The sequence below is a fragment of the Halyomorpha halys genome, unplaced genomic scaffold (assembly GCF_000696795.3).
Source record: "Halyomorpha halys isolate HHAL.00 unplaced genomic scaffold, Hhal_1.1 Scaffold448.1, whole genome shotgun sequence".
Classification (NCBI taxonomy): Eukaryota; Metazoa; Arthropoda; class Insecta; order Hemiptera; family Pentatomidae; genus Halyomorpha; species Halyomorpha halys.
Genome location: NW_027107821.1, coordinates 210,359 through 227,339, shown reverse-complemented (window position 1 = coordinate 227,339; position 16,981 = coordinate 210,359). Strand labels below are relative to the sequence as shown.

General features: G+C 29.8%; 2 protein-coding genes and 1 long non-coding RNA gene across 4 annotated transcripts; 2 read left to right on the top strand and 1 right to left on the bottom strand.

Annotated features, from left to right (window-relative positions):
• Window positions 1-2,114: 2,114 nt before the first annotated feature.
• On the top strand, window positions 2,115-14,540 carry 128up (GTP-binding protein 128up). Of its 2 annotated transcripts, XM_014423998.3 has the most exons (9): window positions 2,116-2,276; window positions 4,329-4,494; window positions 6,952-7,082; window positions 7,655-7,894; window positions 10,845-11,013; window positions 11,085-11,214; window positions 12,315-12,437; window positions 12,533-12,677; window positions 14,060-14,540. In XM_014423998.3, exons 1-8 carry the CDS (start codon window positions 2,235-2,237, stop codon window positions 12,633-12,635), a joined length of 1,104 nt encoding a protein of 367 aa, XP_014279484.1. In that variant the 5' UTR covers window positions 2,116-2,234; the 3' UTR covers window positions 12,636-12,677; window positions 14,060-14,540. The 2 variants fall into 2 exon arrangements, with proteins under 2 accessions (XP_066902269.1, XP_014279484.1); XM_067046168.1 differs by lacking the exon at window positions 14,060-14,540 and having other exon boundaries at window positions 2,115-2,276; window positions 12,533-12,645.
• Window positions 2,276-3,729, top strand: Fntb (Farnesyl transferase beta subunit). Its single transcript, XM_014423996.3, has one exon. It carries the CDS (start codon window positions 2,470-2,472, stop codon window positions 3,685-3,687), a length of 1,218 nt encoding a protein of 405 aa, XP_014279482.1. The 5' UTR covers window positions 2,276-2,469; the 3' UTR covers window positions 3,688-3,729.
• Window positions 14,541-16,379: 1,839 nt separating the features above from the next.
• LOC136795480 (uncharacterized) lies at window positions 16,380-16,790 on the bottom strand. The gene is made up of 2 exons (XR_010843106.1): window positions 16,610-16,790; window positions 16,380-16,537 (listed from the first exon to the last, which is right to left on the bottom strand). It is a non-coding gene; the product is annotated as an uncharacterized lncRNA (long non-coding RNA).
• Between the last annotated feature and the right edge of the window lie 191 nt (window positions 16,791-16,981).

The window sequence follows — 16,981 nt, the reverse complement described above, 5'->3', positions numbered from 1 at the left end:
CAGGCCTTATATTATATTAGTACACCTCACCTCTTAAATTGGCCTTACTTGAACACGGTTGGTGGATTGAACAACTTCCTCGAAAAATTTATAATTAATTTCATTCTAAATTACAAAATTGGGAATGGGTAGCTAGCTCATTGGCAATATGACACTAATTCCGAGAATCCGGCTGTAGCCATGAGTCAGCACTGTGGGTTCGGGAGCCCTCCGGAGTCCACTCAGCCTCATAAATTCGGTACCCTTAATTGGGTAAAAATCTGAGGGTCGGCCATGATTCTGACCAAATCACCTCCATGCACAATCGCTGGTCAAGTAACAGTACTTCCTTACAAAGTACTGTACCCCTAATCTTTCATTGCTTATAGTCGTACAGATTTTTTTAAATTACAAAATTATCATTGACAACTAGTAATCAATAATGAATTAAGTAAAAATGAATATGAATATCTGTTTTGTCCACTTAAACAACTTTTCTCACAGCTTCAGGTCCGAAGTCCAAAACAAAATTCTTTGCAATACTTTCCAAATATTTGAAAGATTGATATTATTTTTTGTTATTAAACAGTTCAATTGTATGTCAAAAGAGCATCTGAAATATTCCTGGAAATGTATTACTGTACTTAATACAAGCTATAGCTTTCTTATTATACGAAAAACTAATGGTGCGTCCACAGATTTACTAAACTCTTTGTAACTGAAGTGATTAAAAATGAAACTATTTTTTATCTATCAAAAAAACATGTCCAAAATACTTTTAAAAATTTGTTTGTGTACAAAGTCTATTCGCTGCATCTTTGCTAAATCTGGTCCGATTTTGATAATTTTTGTTTTGGTTTTGCACTAGATTAAATTAACTTTCAAGCGATTCTCTCTAATTTTTCATAAATTTATATTATTATATCAAGTTTGTAAAATTAAGAACTATATTGCTAAACAATTTTAGTTGTGTCGGATTATTTGTTTCAAAAAGCACTTCTTACAGGCCGTAGGAAGCGGGATCGTTGGAACAGACCTTAAAGGTGTTTGTGTTTATAATTTATTAATAGGGTGTTGTATGTTTTTTAATAGTTGTTCAAAAACATCGATGTATTCTGGGTAATGTATTGTAAGCAACATTATTTTGATATTGAACATTGATATTTCAAAATATCGATGTTTTTTTTTATCAATGTTGGATTCTTTTTTGCAAAAACCACTTCCGACTGGCCGCACTATACGTCGTCGTTGGAACAGACCTTGAGTTACTGAGATGGTTGTTCAAAAACATCGATGTATTTTTGGCAAAGATTTGTATGCAATGATATTTTAATATTGAGCAAAGATATTTTAAAACATCGTTGTTTTTCTAGTCGTAATTTATCTCTAGCATGTCGTAAGCGTGAAGGTTGGAGGTACTTTTTTATTCGATCACATTGTTGAAAGGAATCTATTTATACTGTAGATTTTTGGTTTTCATTTAGTTACTTTTGGAAAAAAATGAAAAATTGAGACAAAACATCGATGTTTAGAAAACATAGGCTTAAAAACATCGATGTTTAGAAAACATAGGCTTAAAAACATCGATGTTTAGAAAACATGCTTAAAACATCGATGTTTTCAAAACATCGACATCGATGTCGCATCCCTAGCTGACAGACCAACTGCGGAATATTTTTTTTTATATTGAAACGCTCTAATCCGTTGTTGAATTCACAAGAAAACTTGACTGGATTACAATACTTCCCTGTCTTACTAGTGTTTGAACATTAAAAAAGACAATTGAAATAATATATTTAATTAAGTTTGTAAATGATGCGTTGCTAACAGATAGCACTAAAAGTTTTTATTACACGAATTAAAACTTGAATCTTTTACTATCGAACGTTTCTATAAAAGTTTTGATGCTATTGCGTTCATAATAACATCTTTGATAATTAAGTTTGTTTTTTTATCAGAAAACTACTATTCGAGTAAATCAATTTCTTTTAAAATGAAGATGAACAAATGATATAAATTATTGTACTGTTTTAGATTTTAAAAAATAAATCATAGAATGCTTGCAAATTTATTTATTTTTAAAATATTTAATTATTTTCTGTCAAAGTAACTTTTTACCTAACATATTGCAATGCCTTTCAAATAATGCCTTTATTACTAGTTTGCACGTGTGGACTACCTTTCGGTATACGTCAAGTTTAAAAACTGAGTTATCACAGTTAATTAGTTTTGGTTTTTATTTAAAATAAAGCAAAATGTCAACTATAGTAGAAAAAATTGCGGCTATTGAAGCTGAGGTAAACTTCGTTATCATCTAGTGTTGGATGTTTGTTGTTAAACACTGTTACTATGAACATATAATTTAACGTTATGTCTTTTGATCCAATCACTATTTTAGTACTTGTGTATCGTTCTATTGAGAGTAATTAATCATGTGGAATTTCTACAAATAACAAATTGATAGCTGGAAAATAAGTAAATATTGGAACTATGGAATCAGGGGATGACTCAAAAGTATTAGACCTTCTTCTAAAACGCAATGGTTTTGATGAAGAAAATCTATCTACTTCTACATCAACTCAGCAAGTTCAAGTTGAGAAGACAGTGTTGGAAGCATACAAGCAGTATGACAAGATTCGACAGTTGTGGGTAGACCCTAGTTTTCCTGAATTGAGAAGAGAACTTACTGAAGATTATTTATTACAGGTCCTCACTGGCTTATCTCCATATGAAGCTCATGACTGTAATAGAACATGGCTTTGTTATTGGATTATTCATTCCCTTAGTCTTTTGAATCATGAACTAGAAGAGTCGACTAAAAGCCATGTTATTAAGTTCTTAAGTCTGTGTCAGAATAAAACTGGTGGTTATGGTGGAGGACCTGGACATTTTTCTCATTTAGCTCCAACCTATGCAGCTGTAAATACATTAGTCATTATTGGAACTGAAGAAGCATATGAATCAATTAATAGAGAAACTTTACTTCAGTTTTTAAAATCTTTGAGAGTTAGTGATGGGTCTTTTTACATGCACATTGGAGGTGAAATTGATATGCGAAGTGTTTATTGTGCCATATCAGTTGCTAAATTAACTAATTTGTTTAATGATGAACTATTTCGAGGTAGTGCTGAGTGGATAGTTAGGTGTCAAACTTATGAAGGTGGTTTTGCTGGCACTCCGGGAATGGAAGCTCATGGTGGTTATACATTTTGCGGTTTGTCTGCTCTTTATCTGCTTAATAGTCAGGAAATGTGTGATATGAAAGCCCTTTTGAGGTGGATTACTAATAGGCAGATGAGCTATGAAGGTGGATTTCAAGGTCGTACCAACAAACTGGTAGATAGCTGTTACTCCTTCTGGCAAGCGGGTGCTATTACAATTATTAATATGAATTTATTGGCCAAAGAAAACGAAAGGAAATATTTAGCCTCAGATAAATGGCTCTTTGATTGTAGTCTCCTCCAAGAATATGTTTTAATTTGCTGTCAACATTCCAAAGGTGGCCTCATTGATAAACCTCAGAGGAGACGGGATACTTACCACACTTGTTATGCTTTAAGTGGGTTATCAATTGCTCAGAATCTACCGAATGGAGAACAGTTCAGTATTGGTACCGATGATAATATCTTAGAACCAGTACATCCTGCGTACAACATAAGTGTTAAAAAATTAATGGATGTGAAGAATTATTATAATTCTAGAAAATGAATAAATTAAAAACAGAAAAGAACTGATTATTTAATTACAATATCGCTGATTATCCTTTGTAGTGTTTGAGTAGTGTTTTTAATTTTTACTGTGTAGATTAAAAAAAAAAAGCAGAAAAATTTATTATTTTGCTTCTGATTTATATCATGAGATGATATTACGTTACGTTTAAAAAAAATTATTATTTTTGTCTATATTTGATTATCACCAATCTTATTGTTTATTTATTTATTAGTGATGTATATATATAAAAGTTGGTTGATCTTCGTAATAAACTTTTACATTCTAACTGATTTTTCTTTTGTGTAACCTTGCTATACTTTCTGTAAGTATACTAGTAACATTAATCATATAATAAGTTTGAACTAAACAAAGTTTTGGAGTACTTAGTTAAAATTTCTTGTGAATTTATAATTATAATTTAGAAAAAAAAATCAATATCAGTTTTACTTATATATAGTAATTTATTAGACTTTAGCAATCTTTCCTTTGAGAATAGGTCTTAAAATTCACTTAATTATGTTTTGTATTAAGTGATGAAGTTATTCAATTCGAGAATGTCTATTAATTGTTTATTAGTCATTAGAAATTTGAAGATTATTAAGTCGTTATCTATTACTTACAATTTTAAAATATGTTAGATGGCACGAACTCAGAAGAACAAGGCAACAGCTGGACATTTAGGTTTACTGAAGGCAAGATTGGCTAAACTCAGAAGAGAACTTATAACACCTAAAGGAGGTGGCGGAGGACCAGGTGAAGGATTTGATGTTGCCAAAACAGGAGATGCCCGAATCGGTTTTGTTGGTAGGTTTTTCCCTTCGTTCACGATATAACATGTTATTTTCTGAATGCTTACTTTATTTTTTTGATAAATCTATTATGAAATACACATTAATGATTTTAAGTTACAAAATAAGTTTTATTTTCTGCAATGCTGTTATTATTGATCAGCCATTATTAGATCAGAAAATGAATGTGTAATATACACTAGTTCTATTAGATAGAAGTTATTGTTACCATTGGGCACTGAGTCGTTAATACACCAGTATAATGTTCTGATGGAAGTACAATACTTCCACTTTGTTTTTACAATTTATACCACTATTTCTGTCTAGCATTGTTTATATCCTTTGCTAGGCTCCACTGCATCACTCTTGACAATTCTATTTACTACTAGAGAGTATTTTCATTGAAAATTTTTTTTTTTTGTGAATTTCCTAAGATATCCAAACCTCTCACAGTATTGGTGGTTCATATCAGCGAATACCTTTGGTGTTATTTATTTATCATACTTATTAATTAACTGACCTATACAATCTATAGTTTATTTGTTCAATGTATAAGCTGGTTGGAATGAAAGTGGCATGTCATCTTGCTACAAGTGAAAGAAATAAATCTAATCTCCAAATCCTTCACCATAGCTTAGTTTAGAATAAAATTTAGGGAAGCCTTTAGGTTTTCTGTTTATTATTAAATTTGATGGATAGATTTGCTTGGATATGCTGAGAATTCCAAAGCTTGGTCACAATCAAGGTTGAACACTAATTGCTGAGCATATTGGAATAAGATTCTCATAGTTGCTGCTAAGGAGTGAGGTTGGTATTGTTCCCACCTGATTTAGTCAACATTTATTTTTTTATAATTCCATGAAATAAATCTTGGCGTTTCATCTCAGGTTAGGAAAAGGGCAGCAACATTACGTTAGCTGTCTTGGTTTTTACCATTTTATACAAAAAATATTTGATATCTCAAAATAGTTTAAACTTAACTAAGTCATTTTTATTTTAACTGGAATCAGAAAAAATTCTTCAGAAAGGTAATTCTAATCAATAAGCTTTATGGTTTCCAGGGCTGAAATGTTTTTCGTTAATCTAAGTTTTAGAGCCTTACCTTATATACTCTACCTTAGCCTCTTATATACTCTAATGAAGGAAAGAAGTCGGTTATTCTATCTGCTGCTGAACTATATAGAAGGGGAACAAAATTTATTCAGCAGGCTTGCCACAATGTTGAAGTCAATCCTCACAGTCCGGAATCAAAATAACATCTGGCCCGGGCTTGAACATTGTAGGTCGTGGCCCTTATATACTTGACAAGCACGATCTGATAGGAGCAGTAATTATGCAAATACCTTGTTTTCTTAAACTATCTCTTTGAATAAACTTGATGGAACCTATTAGCTACAATTGATTTTTTTAATTTCATGGTTCATGATTACCATTTTATTAGTTTAAAAAACGAGAAGTATATTTCAACTAGCATTTTCATAATCCATTTCTTTGAATATTCTATTTCAATGAGCAGTATAATCTGAACTTTAGGTGAATATTGTATTTTCCAAACCTAGTTAATTTTTTGCTCTAAATGGAAATAATGGACAGTGATTTATTGAAGAGTTCAAAATGAATTTTTTCTTCTATTAAGCAAACTCAGTAATTTTCCTTTTAAAAATTTAGAACTTTAAAATTATTTTTCTATTGAATAATTTTATGGTAATTATTATATGTAAATAAATAGTATAATAAAACATACTTTTGAAGCCATTTTTATTTTTAAATACAGAGAAATTATTTAGGGTGTACTATATTATCTTAAATGTTTAATAAAATGACTGGCAAACCCACTTAATCTGAAATAGTATTGTTTAAAATAGATTTTGAAAATGTTTTAAGAAGTCAAGTAAATATTTATATGATATTTAGTGGTTACATAAAGAAAAAGTATTGCTATATTACTGCAGATGAACCTATTTAATAGTAACAAAAATATTATGACAGAACTGTTTACTTTACTTGTTGTTTACTAACTTTCGTTGTATATTGTTTATTATTTGTTCTTGTTTTAGTATGGATTAACACCTATAATGTTTGGTTGGTATCCATTGTTTGAGTTTTTCAGACGTAAAACATGGTAACTGAAATTTTTTATGAATTAAAGTTTTTGTAATCACTGGCTTTCTTGAAGGTGACTTCATAAATAGTTGAATGAAGGAAATTTGTTTTCTTAAGAGAATTAGGTTGATATTAAGTTATGGTAACTAATTCCTGGTTGAAGGTAAAACATTGTATTTAAAAAACATTTTAGCAATTTAAAAGTTTTCATTTTATCATTTACAATGTTTTATAATCGGACACCACATTTAGTGAGTTATAATTCGTGGATATATAAAATATTGTATTTATAAATAGAACTTTTTATCATTGCAATAGGTTTTAAACTACTGGAAATTTTGAGGTTTATGTATTTAATGTTTTTTTAAAGGTTTTCCATCAGTTGGTAAATCAACTCTATTAAATACTTTGGCTGGCGTTTATTCTGAAGTTGCTTCATATGAATTTACTACTCTTACTACTGTACCCGGTTGTATTAAGTATAAAGGAGCTAAGATTCAGGTATTTACATTCATATTTAGATTTAGTTTAAGTTGTCCTCAATTTATAACTGTTATTTAAAATCGGTAATGTTGTTTGTTATAATGATCTATTTTTTAATGTACCTTGTCCTAAGTTCTGTTGTAAGAAAAAGTTTAAAAAATCAAATAAATATTGAATTAGAAAGTGAAATTTCTATATATTACATCATGGGTGTACCCAGTGAGGGTCAGCTGCCCTTCCCCATAGAAGTGAAAAAGTTATTAATTTAATAGAAATTAAATTAAAGTGTTTGATTTTTCCAACTTTTTCCCTTTGCTTTGATTATTGGGTATTTGCTTTGAGATTCCTTCTGATTTTTTCATCTTGAGAAAATGTTTACTTTTTTCTTGGTCTCAGTAATATTTATTTTTAGTAATAAATATAATAGTTTGATAGGTTTTAAGTAATTAATTCAAATTTTATTTTCTTCTTTTATTTATGTTTAAACAATTTAATTAATTTTTTCTCTAGTTTCTTGTAATAATTTTGTTTAATCTACTCATTAATAACTTTATAAAGCTTAAATACGTTTATTTTATTTTTATTTTTAGTTGTTAGATTTACCTGGTATTATAGAAGGTGCAAAGGATGGTAAAGGAAGAGGACGACAGGTAATTGCAGTAGCAAGGACTTGTTCTTTGATCTTCATCGTTTTGGATGTCCTGAAGCCACTGCAGCACAAGAAGTTGATTGAACATGAACTTGAAGGTTTTGGACTTCGTTTGAATAAAGATCCACCCAACATTGTCTTTCGAAGAAAAGAAAAAGGAGGTGTTAATTTACAGACAATGGTAATGATAAATTGTAATATGTAAAATATTAATTTTTAAGGGAGTGTATTAATTTCTAATAGGTTATATATTATGTTATTATTCCATTCATCTATACACACGGTCAATCAATAATCTTCCAGTATTATTATTATTATTGGTGCGGCAGACCATAGAGGTCCAAGGCCTCACGCGATGAACTAAGCAAATACATTGTGCGTCTCATAACATGTGGTTTTCATAGGGTGGGTTCATCACTCCCATGCCTACTTTTGTGAGTGCATACCATTGGCTAACGGGCCTCACAAATGCCTGAGGGGAAGTTTTGAGTGAGTATTGTATAATATATGCTTAAAAAATCCTGGATAGGGCCGGGGGCTCGATCTCATAACCTTTGGGTTGGTAGACAGGCGCGTTACCACGCTACTACCATCCCCCCCTCCCATATATATTATGTAATAAATGAATTTCTATGGGAGTATATTTTGTAATATATTAATTTTTAAGGGAGTATATTATGAATTATATTAATTTCTAGGGTTTTTTTATATAATATATTAATTTCTAAGGGATAAATGTGACAATTTTTGTTATTTACATTTTGCATTTATATTCTTTCCTTTTCTTTTTGTAGATTATGATGTTTGTTTCAGTTCTGCTTTGATAATTCCTCTAACAAATCTTTCTACAAATTAAAAAAAATTAAATTGTATGAATATGGTCTGGGTGGCGGTCAATAAAGGTACACAATTGTAGAAAAATACTATTTAATGTTAACCAATGTTTTGCCCTGCTTTGCAGAGCTTCATCAAGGCTAATCCTCATTGAAAAAGGTTGAAGACTGACCTGAGACAGAGGTGTGAGGGCGAAATGTTGGTCAACATTAAATTGTTTTTTCTACTGTTTTGTACCTTTATTGACCACCACCCGGACCATTTTCCTATAATCTACTTCATAAAGTTAACTATCTTCTTCCACTAAAAAAAAATTAATCACTAAAATCTTAGCTGGTGGTGACTATCCTAGACTGCAATCAGCCAACAAGTAAAGGATTTTAAGATTGGTGGTGTGCACAAGTGTCAGGTGTGATACATCAGAGAAGAAATAGAGATAGTCTAGTATTTTGATTACCTTTAAGAGTTATGGAACAGTTGGTGAAAGTATAGTGTTGGCAAGAAAGTAATTTTGGTTTTTTAGTGTGAAATAAAACTCAATGTTTTCTATGCAAAAAATGAACTTAAATCATTCAAATATCTTCCATTCTGTTTGACATCTTGGTAACTTCCGGATTCATTCACTTTGAGATCCCGGACTCATAGAATTTCTGGTCGTTTTCAGCCAAAATATCAATTAATTGGTGCAATTTGAGGTCATCGTTATGCTGAAATTTTTACAGTTGAGTAAATTATATGAACTTCGAAATAAATGATAATCTGATGGTGCAAAGTTGGTGCTATGTGAAGGAACATTGTACTCCCACCAAGTTCCAATTAATTTTTGTATGTGTCACTAAAGATTTGTGAGGCCTCACATTGTGGTAGAACATGATTTATTTACGATTTGCCGATTCTGGTCTTTTCTCTTTCATTACTTCCTTCAGTTTCATTAGTTGTTGGCAGTAAGCATCTGAGTTGATAGTTCGGTTACTTGGAAGCAACCCAAATACTCAACACGTATGTAATCCTACCAAACTGATAGCATATTTTTTTCTGATTCAATTCAGCTTTCGAAATGATTTGTGTTGGTTCATCTTACTTGAATGATTAAGATTATTCAAGACGATCTATTTTTCATCACAAGTGAAAATTCGTAAAAAAAAAAAAAGGGGCAATTGCATTACAAAATGATTATCACAAATATTAAATAATTGTGTTAGTTGAATTTCTTTCAATTTGTATGAACCCCAAATATCGAGCTTCTTAACTAGTCTTAGACCTCTTATATGAATTTCTATTATTTTGTGTGATACACTTAACTCTTTTGCAATTTTTCTCACAGTTGTATGAGAGTACGATTAATTATAACAAAATAATTTTAAAGCTTTCTACAGGCGCTAAAAGAAATTACTTTCTTGCTAATCCTATAGATTCAGAAATATTTCATAGGAGAAGTAAAGGAAACTGGTCCACTATCAGGTTTGCAATACTGTGATTAGGAAGTGAGAATAATGTAGAAATGAGAATCTACACAGCTTTAAGTCAGTTTACTTGCCTATATTTCTATATGGGGCTGAAAGCTGAATGTAACAAAGAGGGAAGTGGAGTGACAGCTGCAGAAAGGAGATTTCTCTGGAGGATTGAGGGGAGAACAAGGAGGGATTGCATCAGCAATGAAAGGATGAAGAAAGAACTAGAAGTCTTCTTTATTAAGGAAGTCCTAAAGAAGTGGAAGGGGTTTGAGAAAGTTATCAGAATGAAGGAACACCGAGATCTACTTAAGACAATGGACTATGACCCTGGTGGAATTACCTGAAATATGCCTACCATTTGTGCAAAAGAAAAAGAAATAATCTCCACCAAACTAAAAGATGGCAAAAAACCAAAAGTAGTGAGACCACAGCATGACCCAAAAGAAGGTTTCCATGGGCACGGAATTCAAACATAGCTATGTTTTGTGAGTGATGGTTGGTATAATGTATGTGCATGTGTCAGCCTAAGTTTGCTGTGTGTGAAAATATGATTTTAGAGAATTAATGATTCTTATAACCTGTATTAACCATTATCCATGTTTTAACAAGCTGTACCTACTTATACATATTAATTAAATTTTGTATTAATCTGTTAGCTTGTATCTTTGATACAATTATTGGTAATCCTGATGATTTATATTAAATCCTCAGGATCCTTTATAGTATGAATTATCAGGATTCTACTGTTTAACTATTTAGAAACAATAAACTACAGTTCAATACTTTGCAGCATTTTGATTATTTATGTTATAAATCTCAATTTTCCCTTACCTGCTTTTTTAGGTGACTCAATCAGAACTAGATCTTGACACTGTGAAGAGTATATTGGCTGAATATCGGATACACAATGCAGACATCACGTTAAGGTATGATGCAACCACTGATGACTTAATTGACGTCATTGAGGGAAACAGGATTTATGTTCCTTGCATCTACCTATTAAATAAAATTGGTAATTCATATTCATGTGTCTTTATAAGTATTTTGGTTATTGTGGTGATGATATTTATATATTCTTTCCAGATCAGATTAGTATAGAAGAGTTGGATATTATTTATAAAATACCGCATTGTGTTCCGATATCTGCTCATCACAGGTGGAATTTTGATGATTTACTGGAAAGAATGTGGGAATATTTAAAGCTTACTAGAATGTGAGTACTAAATATTTGGCCGATTAAATTTATTGTGATGCCCCATTTTTACATTATTTTTTGTGTTTGCTATCTCATATAAGGTAAGTTGGGTTGAGTGCAGACTTAAGTTTTAAAAATTTTACTTTAGTAGACTATTGATAATTTAATTTTCAAAATGCAGAATTGAAACTTAGCTGTTCAATATTTTGTACTATTTTTCTTTACCTGAACATTTAGAAAGTGATCAGTTGGTTCATTGAAAAAAAATACGAAAGTTCCAACCTACTGATTTCAAAATATTACGGTTAATACTTAATCCATAAATTGACTGTGTAAATTTTATTCATGACAACAATTTATATTTTATGTATTTTCATAATCTCTCTAGATATTCCACTTTTTCTTTGTGAACACAATAAAATGAACATTTTAAACATTACACTCTACTTCAGGTTTAGTTTGTTGTTTACTTTCCTAAGGAGTGGTAATAATTATTATTTTTAAAATGTCAAAAGTAAGTGTGTCGTTTTGATCAAATTTTGGATTAAACCGTCTAAAACCAAAGGTGAAAAAGTTTTTACAATTGATCGAAAAATTGTTTATTTCCATTACTATGTTATTACTATGTAAGTTTATTTCTATTATTACTATTGCTCAAAACATATTTCAAACAAAAGAAAATCACAGTTTGATCAACGTGTCACTACAGGTACGCTTTTTAGTTATTTTTCTTTCTTTTAAACATGTAACTTGATCACGGATCATGGATTGTTTTTAGATGCTAAAAATGCCTAACCGATGACACAATTCATCTAAAATTTTAACGCAGTATGATTTCAATTTGTTCATCAAGAGGAATAAAATAACTATATGAATGTATATTGATTAATAATATGATCTGAATAAAGTTGTCTAACTAAATCGACCTCTCTGTTTTTTTATGTTTCAATCTACAACTAAAACTTTCATATTTTCAGTTCCTTGTTTTGGTTTTTCCCTGTTTTTGTTGTTCTTTGTCGTATTATAGGGCATATTCTGGGGTTTTTTAATGCTTAAAAATCTGGACCTGGCTAATCATTTATTTTGTCTTGTTAAGAGGATTTTATTGTTTGTTTTAGTTACACTAAACCTAAAGGGCAGCTTCCTGACTATAGCTCTCCGGTTGTTTTGCATTCTGAAAGAAGGACTGTTGAAGATTTCTGTAATAAACTCCACAGATCGATCGCTAAGGAATTCAAATAGTGAGTATAGTTTGAATGATTAGATATAATAAATACTGCTGAAAATTTGTATTTTTTTGTCAATTTGTGACTAAATCTAAAATTTTCCTGTTTAGTGCTTTGGTATGGGGTTCATCTGTGAAACACCAACCCCAAAAAGTCGGTAAAGATCATGTTCTGAATGATGAAGATGTCGTACAGATTGTGAAGAAAGTATAGAGAGAGAGAGAAAATATCGAAGAATTTTATGATCGATTTGTTGTAAGATAATTTAATGTTTCATATATGATAAGTAGTGTGTATATATATATCAATTTCATTTTATAGTAATAGAAATATGTCCACACATAAAATTTAAATAAATATATTAGGTTATTCAGTTTATTTTTTTATTAATTAAAATTTATAGCTCTATTAAAAATAGTGAATGTGCTGAATTATGAATAAAAAACATGAATTACCCATTTATAGCAGTTTCAATAACTATTTTAAGTTAGGAGATCTCATGGCCATCTTATTTCCGGACAGCATGGAGGGTTTTCAAAAATGGATCGAGACTTAAGGTTATGAGTTATGTAATTTTGTCTATTTGGACTAATGCAATTAAATTCCATATTTTGCAAAGACTATCTGAAAAATATGGAATGTTGAGGTCTTTTGAGATAATTTTATTTATGTCATAGTTGGGAGCATTAATAGTTTTTCGAAGTATTCTGGATTTGAATTTGATCGAATATAGGAGGAACTGTTTTGGAAATATTTTTCTGGAACACCAAAGCTTAACTAGTGTATCCAAATAGGCCTGAAAATAGTAGTGAGCTTAAGTATTGAATAAGAATTTCAGAGCATTGTTAACTAAGGGTTAGATAAAGTAATAAGGGTCGTGACGGCCGTGTGGGTTGGGCGCAGGTCCCAGGTTTGGAATGTCGTGGGTTTGATTCCCACCTGGGTCAGTTAAACATTCTTTTTTTGGCGGCCCTGAAGAATGAATCTTGACACACCCACCTTGGTTAGTACGCTGCGACAACTCAGGTAACCACCAGGGGGTTGGCAAAAAGGACCACTAGGCCCACTTGCCGGACTTGTTCCCCCCACCAAATACCAGTACCAGTAGATAAAGTAATCAAACAAAATGTAAGAGCCCTTTCAATCTTATATGAAAATATTTTGTAAAATTATTTTCAAGATGGAATAGGATGATCTGTTTAAATGATTATAAGTGTGAAACACTATTAAGTGAGTGGGATCGGGCGAGGGTCCCTTAACGCTTAGTGCAGAAGGTTGTGGGTTTGAATCCCATCTGGGTTAGTCAAAATTTATTTCACAGCGGCCTCTAGAAATGAATCTTGACAGAAATCATGAAAATGATTTTGACAGAATGGAATCTTACAAATGATTTCTATATTTTTCAATTTTTAAACTACAGTACTATAAATGCTGGATTTCTTTCTTGTCCTTATTGCTTATTTTGTTTTCTTCCTGCTTACTACTCAATATCCTATGAAAAATATTTTACCGATTATTCTTTTGTTGAATTATTGACAATTTTTGCTGTTTAAATTTTTTTCATGTTTTATTCATGAAAAATAAATTCATTGAATGTACATATTTTGTGTTCTAAAGTATTTGGTTATTGTTCACAGGAAGCCAGAGAAACAATTAAAGGAAGTGAAAAAAATATATGCTGTAATTTTGAATCAAAAGAAAATGATTTGCTTTGAAAATCTCAGCAAATAACCTTTTTTTTTTGTTTATTGTGTATAAATCACAATTTTTTGTTATTGAATAATTAATATGCAATAACAATTACATTATTTTTTTGTTTTTGTTTGTTTGAGGTTTTTATTTAGTAATTTTTTTCTCAACTTTGTTGTTTTGTTTTTTTAATCTAAATTTTTTAGTATTTAAACAATTTTATTTTTATTGATTGTATTAGATGAAATGTCAATTTTTTTTTTGGAAAACATTAACAAAACATAAATAGAGGGATTTAAAAAGTTATTAAATTCGCTATTCATAAAAGTCCGGATGAGAAATTACTTTGATTACCAATTTTATAGACACTAAATTAGACAAAATGTCATTTTTTTTTTAATAGCATTAACAAAATTTGACTTAAATAAGTCCAAATATCCAAAGACTAGCCCAAATTTTTAAAAAAGACAAGCAGGCTCTAATTTTTCTGATGGGAAATAAATAACTTACAATTTTAAACCTTGAAGGATTAATCTAGTTATGTCTAAATGGATATTGATTTATTCTACAGAATCGGCTCATGCCTACACTTCAATTTCAAATAAATTCTTACTTTAGTTACAAATTGTTAAAATGTGTATTCTGACATTTCATATGATGTGATCAAATATATATTTGAAGAAATTGTTTTAACATACTAAAAATTACTATATATATGTACTAAATTTTTATGGTAGCTATTCTTAATTTTCTTGTTTAGTTTGATTATGTTTTCCCAAGTCCACTCATGTTTATTTTGTACTGTATTCATATTCAGAGGTGAATTTAATTTTAAAAACAATTACATTAATTGGTAAAAAAAGAAATATATATGATAAATAATTGATATTGTAAATTATTTACTTTGTTATTGCTATTTTGGAATTGTTCCAGTTATCATCAATAATAAATATTTTTAGATCTAATTGAAAGTTTCTGTTTCATGTACGAACTGAATGAAATGTCTTTATTTATTTTTTTAAATAAATCTTGTTCTGATTTTAAAATTTTTACTCATAATTAAAAAAAACAAAACAATTATCCAATTTTCTTGTTTTCCTAACTAAATTTATTATTTCGTGTATTTTTTGAAGTTTGCAAGATTGTTTATGGAAATCTTTTTTTTTTTTCTTTTTTTATAGACAATTTTTAAAAATTAGATGGAAATAAATATTTTGGATTATTAATATAGGATATTTTTAAAAGTTTAATGTATGCTGATAAACTCAGCATTCAATAAGGTGTTTAAAGTGCTATTAGAATTTGTGATCAGCTTTTACAAAAAGAATATCTGTTCCTAAATAAAATCAAAACATAAAAGTTTTGAATAAAAAACTTGTTTATGTTTCTAGATTTGTTAAAAATCTTGAACAAAAAATTATTTTATGTCCATAAATAAAGTTTTAAAAACAATGTATATTATTATGTGGGTTCAATATTAGAATTAAAAACCTAATAATTGTTTTTCTTATTTTATTCTATTATTTTTCTGTTTAATTTCAGGTATATATATATTATTATTATTATTTTTTGAAAAATGGAAAGTTTGATCATCTATTTTTTATTTTTACTTACTATATATGCAGTATATAGTTAGGGAAGGTGTTGCGATTAGAAAAATTTTTAATTGTAGTTTTTGATGGGATGGTTTGATTGGATTCTTTGAGTCCAAGTAACCATAAATAGCAGCAAAATGATCTGTGTGTGGTTAGCACAACTCAAAAACAAAAAAGTCGTACGAAACTGAAACTACATATTTATGCCTGGGATGTTACCACAACTTTTTCTTGAAAATTTACCAGTAGGAAGGGCCTCTTTATAGAATTGGTTTTTCATATTTTTTGTGTTTTTCATAAGTGATTTTAACGATTTTGATAAAACTTGGTGAATTAAAACACAATTAAGTGGTCTTTAATACAACAAAGGTCTTAATCTCATTGAAATAGTCTAATAGATCTAAATACATAATTTTCAAAAATCTTCCTCTAAAGTTCCTTTAATTTTGTTGATTTGAAAAAATAACCAGTTCTCAATGTTAGCAATAATAAACAATGGATTCATATGAAATAACAATGAATTTAAGAAATAACCAAAGGAAAAATAGATACAACCGATTTGGACAGGAAAAGCCAAGACTACCAGAACTTTTTTGATTGCATTATGGCTTTGTTAAACTATTTTATTTTTGCCTGAAACAAAATTTACATTAGTTATTTCCATCTAAAGAAATCTTGAAATGGGAATTTTAATAGCAACATAAAAATAAAAATGTTTTGTTCATAATTTTTGCTTGAATAAATTTCCTATCTACACAAAGTTGTAGACATCAGTAGGGTGGAAAGTGGAAGTTGTGTAATGCACGGACTGGATTTTTGTAATGTCAACACCTGAAAATTATAAATAGTGTGAAGTTTTTAGGTCATTTCACAATCTAACAAGCAAAATATGTCTATACTAACTCTGAAACTGCTAGCTGTTGATGGGTTTCCAGTATGGATGAAGGTTTAAAGAAAAAAAATACTATTATTACATAAACTCATCTGTCAGGATTTAATTTTAAACCGTTGTAACAGAACTTAGCAATGTCGTTGTTTTTCTTTGAAAGTAATTATTAACGAAGAGGAGTGATGATTAAATTTCTTCATATGTATGTATAGTTGACCGTAAAAATTGATATATAGGGAGATGGTTAGGGTTGCGGTCAAAGGAGAAATAAAAATAGTTTACAACTATTTATTTTCCAACGTTTCGCCCCACTTTGCAGGGCTTCATCAGGGCTGTCCAAATAAATAAGTTGAACAGACAACTCTGTTCAACTTATTTATTTGGAC

What these genes read in the sequence shown, in the direction of transcription:
- 128up (XM_014423998.3), top strand. Translation starts at nt 2,235, where the DNA reads ATGTCAACTATAGTAGAAAAAATTGCGGCTATTGAAGCTGAG. An exon ending in TATTTAAAGCTTACTAGAAT is followed by an intron (nt 11,215 to 12,314) that starts GTGAGTACTAAA and finishes TGTTTGTTTTAG; the next exon opens with TTACACTAAACCTAAAGGGC. An exon ending in ATCGCTAAGGAATTCAAATA is followed by an intron (nt 12,438 to 12,532) that starts GTGAGTATAGTT and finishes TTTCCTGTTTAG; the next exon opens with TGCTTTGGTATGGGGTTCAT.
- Fntb (XM_014423996.3), top strand. Translation starts at nt 2,470, where the DNA reads ATGGAATCAGGGGATGACTCAAAAGTATTAGACCTTCTTCTAAAACGC.